This window comes from Vulpes lagopus, chromosome 5 (genome assembly GCF_018345385.1).
Source record: "Vulpes lagopus strain Blue_001 chromosome 5, ASM1834538v1, whole genome shotgun sequence".
In the NCBI taxonomy this organism is placed as follows: Eukaryota; Metazoa; Chordata; class Mammalia; order Carnivora; family Canidae; genus Vulpes; species Vulpes lagopus.
In genome coordinates this window covers 46,298,135-46,310,758 of record NC_054828.1, presented here as the reverse complement: position 1 = coordinate 46,310,758, position 12,624 = coordinate 46,298,135, and the positions used below count along the sequence as shown (strand labels likewise).

The 12,624-nt window shown below is 47.6% G+C and overlaps 1 protein-coding gene across 1 annotated transcript in view; it reads right to left on the bottom strand.

The window, feature by feature from the left end:
* Nucleotides 1-260: 260 nt before the first annotated feature.
* Nucleotides 261-12,624, bottom strand: part of LOC121491764 — a 123,349-nt gene continuing 110,985 nt past the window's right edge. Inside the window, exons 3-4 of the mRNA XM_041756943.1 lie at nucleotides 1,582-1,654; nucleotides 261-977 (exon numbers count right to left, since the gene is read on the bottom strand). Coding sequence (XP_041612877.1) covers nucleotides 1,583-1,654 — 72 coding nt within the window. The 3' untranslated portion in view covers nucleotides 261-977; nucleotide 1,582. The remainder of the gene's footprint in view (nucleotides 978-1,581; nucleotides 1,655-12,624) is intronic.

The following is a 12,624-nucleotide window of genomic DNA, read 5'->3' as shown; positions in this document are numbered from 1 at the left end:
GGGAAGAGGAGGAGGGGGGCGAGGGGGAGAGGGAGAGAAGGGGAGAGGGAGAGAGAGGGGTGAGGAGGGGAGGGAATGAGGGGGAGAGGGGGCGAGGGGGCAAGGGAGATAGGGAGAGAGGGGGTGAGGAGGAGAGGGGGTAAGGGAATGAGGGGGAGAGGGGTGAAGGAATGAGGGGGAGAGGGTGACAGGGAGAGAGAGGGAGAGAGGGAGAGGGGGACAGGGGGAGAGGGCGAGGGGGAGAGGGAGAGAAGGGGAGAGGGAGAGAGAGGGGTGAGGAGGGGAGGGAATGAGGGGGAGAGGGGGTGAGCGGGAGACGCGAGCGCGCGGCCTGGCCGTAGTTCCCCGCCGCGGCCACGAGATGGCGCCCCTGCTCGCAGGCCGCAGGTTGGGGACGCGGCCGGCGCCCCGTGGCCCCCGCGGCGCCGCCTGCACCTTCGCGGCTCGCTCTTCCCACCTGCCCCCGCCCCCGACTCCGCCCGCCTGGAGCCGGAGGCCCGGGGAGGACGTCGTGTGAGGCGGCCGCGGGGTCCGGGGCGCCCCCGAGGGCTCTGAGCCCGCCGAGCTGGTCTCGCCCGAGGCCGGGGGGGGGGGGTACCCGGGGCCGCTCCGCAAGCCCCCGCGGGGGCGCTCACAGCTCGGGGCCGGCCGAGCCGCCGGGGGAGGGCAGCGTCGCGGGGCGCCCTCGTGCGGCGGCGGCGCGCACCTGCCCTGCACCCTCCCGAGCAGCTCGGTGGGGGGGGACCCCAGGGGCCCGAGTGGGGTCCGGGCCACCTGTGCTCGCATGAGAGCCGAGCCCGGACGCAGGAAGGCGCCCACCGCAGCCCTGGCCCCCGAACCTGGTCCCTTCGGACGCAGCCCCTTGGCAGCCGTGATGCGAATCGCTACGGCCCCGAGGTCATCCGAGGTCAACCGAGGCAATAACCAGGAGCATCATTAATTCCTGCGGCCTCAGTGGCTCATGTATCTCTGGTACGCTGGGGATCAAAGGAGGGTATTTATAGCTTGGAAACAAGCCTCCCATTCTTCCCCTGCTGTGATAAATAATAAAAAGCGCCCAGGCTCCTTCCTGGGCCATCTCTTTCCTGCTGGTCCCAACTGTCCCCCGACAAAAGCCAGCCCAGCGCTCCCCTCTCTCTACTCCTGCTCTTCCCTCCTGAAGGACGGGGCAGGTCCAGCTGCCGTCTGCTCAGCTCCAGAGACACATGGCTGCAAGTGCCCTGTGGGGCCAGCCGCACGGGTCCCTCGGTCCCCAGGGCACCCGGGAGGCCTCTGACCCTGCTGACCTCGGGCGCCAGGATGGGCATGGGGGGGGTCTCCTTGGAAACTGGCCGCCTTTCCTCGCCGCTGTAGATACATCAGTGCTGGAACCAGAGCGCCGGGGCAGGCCACAAGCCCGGCCCTGCCACTTACTGGCTGTGTGACTAGGGCAAGTGACTCAACCTTAACCTAGGCCTCAGTTTCCAGCTCTGTGAAATAAGGCTGATAAGAGCATCTAAGGCTGGCCTGTGAGAACTACACCACCCAAAATGCTCAGCACAGAGCCTGGCACAAAGTAATGCCAGCGGCCTTCGTCAGTACCTCAAAATCCGTATTTCAGCCTCCAGGACTTGTAGCTGGTGTGCACCCTGAATGTTTCACGTTCCGCGGTGGCCTGTAAGAGATGAAGTGAGGACGCATGGAGCCCCCACTGGAACCCGGGACTGCCCAGCTGTACCAGGAATCGGATCATTGTAGGTCTGTATGCAGGGGAGGTGGCCGGGGGCAGGGGGGGTCGGGGGGTGGGGGGGGAATCTTCAGCCTTAAGGAGGCTGTGAGCTGGGCCCAGGTCAGTTCGTCAACCTCTGCACTCTTGACATTTTGGTCCAGGTGACGCTTTGTCGGGAGGTGTCATCCTGTGCGTTTCAGAGTGTTTAGCAGCATCTCAGGCCTCCACTCACTAGGTGCCAGTAGCAGCCTGCTAGTCGTGACAGTCAAAACTGTCTCTGGACATCCCCGCATGTCCCCTGGGAGGCAGAAGTGCCCTGGGTCGAGAACCTTTGGTCTTGGCAGATGGGGGGAGTGCGAGACCTCCCCGCAGGTACCTGGTAGAGCTAAGGTGACGAGGCAAGAACGAGCGTGGAGAAGAGACTCTCCTGCCAGACCCTCGGGGTTGAGCACGAGGTTAGCCCTCCAAGAGGAACACCCGCCACCGCCTTCCCCAGGAAGACTGTGCCCTGCTTGGATGTGCACCTCTGGGTGGCCCCCGGCCACAGGTCAAACACATAACCCTGCCCGGCCCAGGTGCCCTGGCCGAGGAACAGTGCCCCGGACCCCCACGGGGCAGACCTCGGGTCAACACTCATCTTCCGGCCAAGCGCCCCCCAAATGCAGATCCCTGCGCTGCTCCTCACTCACGGGGCGACCTCTCTGGGCCTTAGGATCAGCATCTGTTAAATAAAGGCCGTAAGAGCATTTACCTCTTAGGGTCATTATGAGGATTCAGTGACTTAACATATGTAAAGTGCTTAGCACAGAGTCTGGCACATGGCAAGTAGGAAGTAAGTATTCGTTAAATAAGTCAAAACCCAAAAGGCAGAGGCCACAGACCAGGGGACACAGGCTTCTTTAAGTCAGAAGTTGCCCCGCTGTGACCTCGGCCCAGAAGGTGTGTTTCCGCGGGCCCCTGGCGCCAGGGGTTGGGGCTGCGTGTGCGCGTGCATGCGGATCTCCGGGGATCCCCCTACAGAGCTGGTTGCTCTTAAAGTCAACCTCCTTGGCCCAGACAGAAAATTCAGCGCAGGGGGCTTCGGAACTTCCCATTCGACAGCCCCTGGGGACTTCTTTGATTTCAGTGTGTTGGGAGGAAAGCCTTTCCCTGTACCAACTTAGGTCTGAGGGGTGGGAGTAGAGACCAGATTAGTAGGACAAAAGGCCAAGTGCATCGCACACTGGTGCGGGAGCACCGAGTAATGGGTAACTCACTGGAAAACCAGAGGTAGAGGTGTACATGCCAGTGTAACCAAAGGAGGGGCCGGTGGTTAGGGCTTCAAGGGATGGAAGGTTCTGATGAGGAATGTATACACAGCTTCTCCAGGAATGTCCCTGTGCCCCATATCACTGCCTCCCTGACGGAGGCCTCCCTGGAGGGCTGGGGGTAGGGTGGGCAGCTGGTCTCCTAAAGCTCTATGCTAAGGGGAGTCCAGACGAGGCTTCTATGCATCTGCTGTTGGGTTGTGGGTCCTTTCCTGGGAAGTACCTGTGGAGGGAGAAGGCGTGAGGGAAGGAATCGGGGTGAGTGGATGTGGCCTTTTGGGAGCCCTAACACTTCTGCTTAGCAGGAGAGGCAAAGCCCAAGTCAGGAGGCCTCCCCGAACACAAGCAGGACAAGCACCCAGCGTTGCCAACTGCGGTGTGCTGGTTACCCATGGCTGTGTCACAAACTACCCTAAAACATCTATCTCGGCTTAAACAATAAACATTCATCATCTCTAACAGTATCTAAGAGTCAGGAACTTGGAAGCAGCTAAGCTGGGTGGTTCTGGCTCAAGGCCTCTCACGAGGTCGCAATCGATGTGTTGAATGGGGTTGCCGTCAGCCGAAGGCTTGACTGGGGCTGTAGGATCCGCATCTGAGAGGCCTCCTCTCACAGCTGTTGGCGGGAAACCTCAGTTACCACGGCACGGACTGTGATAGGGCGGCTTGTGTGACTTTATGAGGTGGCACTAGCTTCCTCCAGAGTGAGCAGCCCAAGACAGAAGCTAATGCAGAAGTCATAATGTCTTTACTGGGCGAGGCTTAAAGGCGTGTACGGTCACTGCCATTGTCTTGATGCCCATACAGGTCAGCCCTGATATAATGTGGGACACTACACGAGGCCATGAAAACCAGGAGGTGGGGGGCATTGGGCACCATCTTGGAGGCTCTCTGAAACACTGTCCCAGAAGAATGTTCACCTGGGCGCTGGCCCAGGTGTCAGCCCAGCTCAGGTACACCCTTGTAGAAGACTCTCAGACAAAAATCCATCCCTCTGGAGTGGGATTTGGGGCTCCTACCCACTGCCCCAAGCATACCCACTCAGAATTGGGTCATGAGTCGTCCCCATGAGTCATCCCCATGACAAAGGCTACATGCAAGGCACCAGGTGGAAGAAGCACAGGGTTCATGGGCCCTTCTCTCAGTCAAAACCAAGAAATAAAACCTTCATACAAAAATAATAATTAAAAAAACAATAACAACAGCAGCAACAGTAATAGGGAAACATGCAATTTTTTAACTATAAGATATTGGCCCAAGATTATAGAGGAACAGACATAATGGGGCTGAGGCAGTTCTGCAGGCTTCAGGGAGAGGTAGGACATGAGTTAAGTCCTATCACCCAAGACCCTTCCTGAGTTCCAAGTCCAGATATGGGAAACTACCGTTAGCTTCGCGCCTTTCCTGCTGTCTCGTGCCTCCCAGCCATTGCATATGCTCTTCCCTCCGGCAGGAATACCTTTCCCTCAACTTCCTCTTCTTGGTAACTGTTTATCCTTTCAGGCCCGGCTCAAGGAGCACTGCCTCCAGTGAGCCATTCCCAACCCCTCATCTGATGAAGCTGTCCTCTTCTGTGGTCTCAAAGCATCCTCACCTCCCACAGATCTCTACCGTGTTTGACCCCACTCACCGCTTGCTCCCCCACTAGACTTGAATCTTCTCGAGGGCAAGGCAACAGTGTCAGATTCCTATTGTATGGTGCCCAGCCCAGTGCCTGGTGCATACTCCCACTAACTATATGTTTGTAAAAGGAAAGGAGGGTGGGCAAGAGGGAGAGGAGGAGGATAGGCTCAGGAGACAGCAATAATGCATCACCTTTCTTTCTCCCCTTCATTCCCAAGAGTGGGGCTTCAAGCAAAACCAACCACTGTCCTCTGCCCCTCCACAGCCCAACCACAGTACACTGGAGAGTTCCAGTCTCTATCATACAACACACTGTTTGAGAAATAGCTTTCAGTATTGAAAGTGCTCAAAAAAAGGGGGGGGGGAGGAGCTGCAGGAGTATTTGTCCTCAGGATATCTTGACTTTACTAGAGGAGTGTGGGGCTATCCACAGGTTGAAACCACTCCATGGTGACAATCTCTGTGACCCAGCGGGTTCCCTGAGAGCAGCCAACAGTGCTGACCAGAGGTGAACGTCTGTGATTAAGTGACTCAAGGCCATACAGGGTGACTCTAGAATGAGATCAGCTGTTGGAGAGAATTACAGGGGACTGAAGGTTTGGGGACACGTGACGTCCCTTGGAGTAGCCCACGGCCACTGTCTGGGCCCATTCTGCCTAGATCCCTAAGTGAGAGCTCTCCCTGCCACCTCTGGGCATGCGTTAGCCTTAGGTTATTCATAGCTACTCACTCACATGCTGTTTCCACATGCATCAAGTTAATATTTTAAATATTAACTGTTTTGGTTTTCTGTTTTCTGAAACCTCATGTACTGAGAATGAATTAGCCATACTTCTTGGTTCAAGGCACATCAACTTTATTAGCATATGCAGGTCTCACTTTTATTTTACTTTTTCCCCCTTCCCCTCTGTCCCACCCCCAGCCTCATTTTCTTCCTCTTAACCATTGCTAAGATTCTGTGTGTCCTGCTAATCCGTATTCCTATTTGCGTCCAGATCCAGTATTGGTATTATTTTGTACATATTTTTAAAAAATAAGCTGAAGTGGTCAGCATGTATGATATATATATATATATATATATATATCATTCTCTTCTTACTCTTGTCCGGTCAAGATGATGAGATTTTGAGATGGCTCCAAGTTGATATGAGTCAAGATGGACCAGAGCATTTCTTTCATCTGCTGAATAGTACTCATTTCATATAACATTTTATTTATCTGCTTTCCTATTTTTTTTTTTAATTTTATTTATTTATGATAGTCATACAGAGAGAGAGAGAGAGGCAGAGACACAGGCAGAGGGAGAAGCAGGCTCCATGCACCGGGAGCCTGATGTGGGACTCGATCCCGGGTCTCCAGGATCGCGCCCCGGGCCAAAGGCAGGCGCCAAACCGCTGCGCCACCCAGGGATCCCCTATCCGCTTTCCTATTAATGAACTTCTAGGTGTTTCCAAATCCTATTACATATTCACATGTGTCTCTCTGGGGGCTTGGGCAAGAGTTTCTTTAGGCTCAGCATCCAGGAGAGCTGGGTTGTAGGATCTACCTGTAGTGTTTCACTTAACGCTTCCAAACTGTTTCCCAGAAAGTCACAGCAGTTAACATTCCCATGAGACTTTGTTGTCCTCCATCTTTGGCAGCACTTGGTATTATCCAACTTTTTAAAATTTGACAATCTGATGTGTATAAGGCCTATATCTACATCTTAACCAGATTTTCCCTTTCCATCCCCATCTGTTGTGTCCACCATTCAGTGTCAGGCTGTTCTGTTCTCACTTCCTCAGAAAGGGATGTAATGGCCAAAAGCAGAAGATGGGGAGGAGGGACAAGTGTTTGCTTCTGGCTTTTGAGTTTCAAAATCCTAGACTCTTGGGGGGCCAGAAAGGATTCACAGCACAGAAAAGTGATTTCAGGGAAAAACATCACAAAAGGGAGAGGAAAAGAAGGTACCCCCTTTGGCCCAGCCCCACTTGAACAACAGGGGGTGAGAGGGGTGAGGAGTGTTGAAAGGCAAGTTCCTACCACTTGCAGACCGGAACACTGATAGCTGAGACAGGTACCCTAAACACAGGACGTGAGCCAGATTTCAGGACAACAGCGCATGGCAAGGACTGTTTCCCTGGATGCCACCTTCTTCCAACACTTCTCAACTCTGGCTGCAATATGGAGGTCTATCCTCATGCTGCCAGGTCTTTCCATTTTTTCAAGAGAATCTAAAATCAGATTTTTTGTGTGGAAGCTCCCCTTTAAAAAAAAAATGTTACTATAGAAAACTTCAAACATATTTAAAAATAAACAAAATAGTTTAATGAACTTCCTTGTACTCACCACCGAGTTTCCCTAATTATGGACTCACGGACAATTTTGTTTCATCTATAACCCCACCCACTTCCCCCTATCTTCAATTATTTTGAAGTAAATCCCAGACACACCATTTTCTTTGTAAAGATAAGGACTCATTTCTAAATAGAACACGGTATCATAACTAAACAAACCCCGATAATTTCAGATCAAGTAGCCTGTCAGTGTTAAATTTTACTTTTCTCGTGAGCGTCATGTTTATTTTATATTACTTTATTTTCTACAGTTTGTTAGAAACAGGATCCAAAGTACATGCATTGCAAGCAATTGGTGCTTTTAAGTTTCTTTTAATCTACAGGTTGATCCCCATCTTTTTGTCCCTTGCAACGCATTTGTTAAAGAAGCCAGATCTTTTGTCATATGATTTCCTACAGTCTGGATTTTCCTGGTGTCATTTAACATGCTTCTCTGTTTTCTGCATTTGCTGGTAACTGGTAGTTGGATCTAAAAGCTAAAGCTCTACTTCAAAAAAAAAAAATGTTCACAATCTTTTCAAAAGAATCTTTAAATACCCTCTGAGCCAGACAAAAAATACCTGCTGGACTGGATTTGACCTGCATGCTACTAATTTGCTTCCTCTGGCTTAGATGTTAATGATCATGAACAAAAGGATTCAGGGACCTCTATCCTGAGCTGAGCCCCAAGGAAAGAGCAAAATCTCAAATTAACGTGTAGGATCTGAGAGCAAGAGGCCCTGTGCCTCATTTTCCAGAGAGAATCCAAGTCAGGGAGGTAGTAAAACTCAGGAGAAGGGAGGAGCGAGTACAGCTTGAGGCCTGGCAGAGGGATTTTGCAGGCACTCAAGAGCAGCCCAGAGGTAGAGAGATGCCCAGTCCTGAGGGACCCTGCATCTCCATAGCAATCAAGGAGCATCTGCCCTGCTCCACCCCCATGCCACAGGAAGTCCTCACAGTCCCAGAACCACACAACCCAAAGGGGGGCAGGAGGCAGATTCCAAATAGCTAGGTTGAAGATCAGGACTCCTTGATTGGAATGGGAGCCTGTATTAGACGTCCAGTTGTATTAAGGAAAACAGAAGTTTAGGTTTGTCACTTGCATTTGCCGACTGAGATTTGTACCCACTAAACGTGGGAGTCTCTGGGGACCTGTTGAAAACCCCCTTGCAAAAAAAAAATCCCCCTTGCAGCACACCACAGAGCCGCGCATTTGGGGGTGGGTGGGCTCTTTCCTGAGAATTGGACAGAGAAGAAGAACCCTCAGAGGGCATTATTGATTCTGGAAAGCTTCTTTTCCTTCTGTTGGATTTTGATGGAAATATTCATCTAACTTTCTGGATTTTGTCTTTTTTTAAAAAAAACATTTGAGTGCACTTCATAATTAATTTACTAATGGATTGTATTTTTCAGTCTGAACTGAGGTTCTTGTTTTTAGTAGAAGAATTATGACTCCATTCACTTACCATTATGTTTAGTCATTTCCTGGGTTCATATTTTGTTTCAATTTTTATATTTCCTTGCCTCTTTTCCATTATGTCTTTTGCTTATTTGTACCTTGCAAGTAAGTAAGTATGGTAAGTCATATTTTTTTTCAGCAGTAATGGGCAATTAACTTAATAAAAAAAAATCAAACTTGAGATCAGATTCGCAGTTACCAGAGGTTGGGGTGCAGGGAGGGGGGGATTTGGAGGAAGGTGGTCAAAAGGTACAAACTTCCAGTCATAAGAGAAATAAGTACTAGGGATGTAATGTACAACACGATGACTAGAGCTAACAATGCCGTAAGGTATATAAGAAAGTTGTTAGAGGGTAAATCCCAAGAGTTCTCATTGCCAGGAGAAAATGGTTTTCCTTTTTTTCTTCTTTTCTTTTTATTGTATTTATATGAGAGGATGGATGTTAGCTGAACCTATTGTGGCAATCATTTGAATATGCCCATCAAACCATCATGCTACATACCTTAAGTTTATAGTGATGTATGTCAATTATTTCTCAATAAAACTGGAGGAAAAAAGACATGAGAAAGATTTCCATTCCTTTATGGCTATTTTTTAAAAATTTTTTTAAAAATTTAAAAAAGATTTTATTTATTCATGAGACACACAGAGAGAGAGGCAGAGACAGAGGGAGAAGCAGGATTCATGTAGGGAGCTTGATGTGGGACTTGATCCAGGGACCGCGGGATCATGCCCTGAGCCAAAGGCAGACACCCAACCGCTGAGCCACGCAGGCATCCCATGGCTACTTTTTTTAAAAAACAGATTTTATTTGAGAGAGAGCAGGAGGGAGACAGTGAGGGAGAGAATCTGAAGCAGACTCCATGCTGAGCATAGAGCCCTATGTGGGGCTCAATCCCACAATTGTGAGATCATGACCTAAGCTGAAACCAAGAGTCAGATGCTTATCCCACTGAGCCACCCAGGAGCTCCCTTAAGTTAGTTGACTGATGTGTGTTTTGACCATTACTTAGAGTGCTTTATCATGCACTTTTCCAGTGTATGTATATCTTTTCCTCATAGTAACTAATCTCTCTCAAGGCCAGTTAATTAAATGTCGGAAGATTTGTGGCAGATTAAGTTTGGATCCAGGATCATAGGAAGTTCGTACATCACAGGTAGATAAAGACGTGAAGTTAAAAGTTTTGTTTCCCAGAAATCTATGTTCTCCAGATCTATCTAGGAAATCAGATGAATATGCATTAAATTACATGATCATATGGTTTACATTCTTCCATCTGGTCCAAAGAATGGTGTCTGTCCAATCTCTTGCTAAAACATGATACATCGTATTTTGCTATTCTCTAGATCTACTAATTTAGCAATTCTGTTAAAATGAAAAATTTGGCTAGTTGGGTATCCATTCATTTATTTCTTCATCCAATTATAATTTCTAAAGATAACCAATAAGAAAAACAAAAACCACTTTCTTTTCCATATTTAGTCCTAACAACCCTCAGAATTTTTAACTCTCTTCTGTGAGGGTTTTTGTTTTTTGTTGTTGGTTTTGTCTTGGCTTTGGTTTTCTGCTTTTTACCACCTACCAAATAAAAGCAAAAAATACTCAAAAGAATGAGAAAGATCATCAGAAAGACCATCATATAATGGAAAGGATATGCTTAATAGTAAAGTGCTAGGGACAGTGAGCATATATGACCTCAATGTATAGTTACAAAATAAGCAAAAATGGGCATAAAAACAAGGAAATTTCATTCCAGGAAACACCATTGTCCTAAGAGATTTTGCTGTCCTATCCTCAGTTAGGCTTGAATTCAATTGCACAATAATAGAAATGTAAACATGGCAGCTGAAGACAATGGAATATTTCCCCCAAGTAACAAGATGTCTGGCACAAAATCTCCAGGGCCAATGCAAAGCCTGTGGAAGTTATCAAGTATCCAGGCTCCTCCTAACTTCATGCTTTGCTGCAGTGTGCTGTTCTTGACCTTGAAGTGTAGAGAAAGATTATTTTCAGCTAAAGGCAATTAAGAAGTAAATACAAGAAACGTCCTCTGCACCACTCTACTTAAAATGAATCCAGACTTAACTTTCTAAACCACCCAGTCTAAGTCAATAGCCGTTTACAAAAGGCCCACAGTGTGCCTGGAATTGGAAAAGTCCGGGTAGACCAGGCATGGTTTCCACTTTGGGGAATGTGGCAGAGACCGCTAGCTGCCCACCCACTATCTAGTCTCCCCTAGTCTTCCCTAGTAAACAGATGGTTTTGATTTCGTTCGGGGTAGTAATGCACTCAGCTAAAGGATGGCATTTCCCAGCTTTCCTTGTAGTTAGGACTGGTCATATGACCTTTGGCCAAAGAAATGGAAATGGAAATGCAGAGCTTCCAGGAAGATTTTTTTTCCAGGAAGATTTCCACAGAGTGTTGCTTCAGCTGGAGGTGAGGTTTCATCCTTTTCCCTTTTTAATTCCTGTTCCAGGAATACAGATATGGTAGCTGAGCTCCAGCAGTCAATTCTGAGACTGGCAGAGAAGAAAGAGTGAAGGAATGGGAGTGCCTGATGACTGTGAAGCCACGATTCCAGCCCTGGACTGCCAGATGTCTTAGAATCCTTAGCTATTTAAATTACTGTTATTAGAATTTTCTGCTGTGGGAAACCAACCCAAATCCTACATATAATAAGGATGTTCAATGAGATCCATCTGTCTCTCTCTTTCTACTCCCTCTTTGACTTCTCTGCTTGCTTACAGTTGGACCTCTACCTCGTTGTGTAGGTGACATACCATTTCTCCATATCTCTGGCCTGTCATACCAGCTATTATCTTACCTATTTCAGTAACTTGTAAGTTGGTTGAGTGGTACCCTGCTAAGCTCTGCCTGGAACCCTAGTAACTATATCCATGGATGTTCCTCAGCCCTTAGTTTGGACCTCAAGGCTGTCCCAGCTGAGAAAAAGTATCTTGAGATAGAATCAACGGACAACTTGTACCAGGTCGGATTTCCAACTGCCCACATCAATTGCCCATATGGTCTCATATATCACATATCAGGCCACAAACATCCTCCCAACTAGTTCAAAAAGATCGGAAGTGTACATGCTAAGTTCTCTGGCTACAATAAAATGAAATATAAAGCAACTACCAAAACAAATAAAAAATAAACCAACTACTTGGAAATGTAAAAATTCATACTAAATCAATAATTGAATTGGAAAGGAGCTCAAGAACACAAAAGGAGTTTATTCAGAAAACGATAATGATTGAAATAGGCCACAGTAATCTCTGTGGAGTGTGTCCAACAGCAGTACTTTCAGGAAATTTTATGATTTAAAGTGTTCTCTGTTTTGGTGGTTGATAAAAAGAGAACATTTTATAAATAATTCAACTGGAGATATTAGAAAAGAATAGGAAGACAAGCCCAACTAAAGAGGAAAAAGAATAGGGGCCCCTGGGCGATTCAGTCAGTTAAGTGTCTGACTCTTAGTTTTGGCTCAGGTCAGGATCTCAGGGTCTTGGGAAGGAGCCCTGCACTGGCCCCCAGTTGGGCCTCCACCTCAGCCTCCAGCTCTGCACTTAGTGCAGTCTGCTTGGGATTTTCTCCCTCTCCTTCTGCCTCCCTCTCCACTCCCATGCATGCTCTATCTCTCTAAGATAAATAAACAAAAATCTTTAAAAAAAAATAAAGAGGAAAAAATATGATAAAAATAGAAGGAGATAATTCTGAAAGTGGAAAATAATTTCATAGGCTCAATAAATAAAACCAAAAGCCAAGTATTTAAAAGTCAAGTCATAATTCAATGACATTTGATGTGCAAAAGGAGACACCAACCACTATCTAAAAATTTAAATAGAAATTAGAACATAAAAATATATGCTAAAATAAATAAAAAAGAAAAATATATATGCTAACATTTGAACATACAAATAAAAATAATTTTTTAAATATAAAACTCCAAACTTCATCTAATATATATTAAAATAATAATGTAAGAAGAGGGAAGACATGTGGAAAGTTATTCAACTAGGAGTGTCCGGGTGTGTGTGTGTGTGTGTATGTTAGTTTTTTATTGCTGTGTAATCATCACAAACTCAGTGGCTTAAAACAATCCAAATTTATTATCTTATAGTTTCCCTGACTCAGGAGTCTGGCTTAGTTGGGCCATATGGCCCATGGCTCAGAGTTTCACAGGTGACGCTCAAGGTGTTGGCTGCAC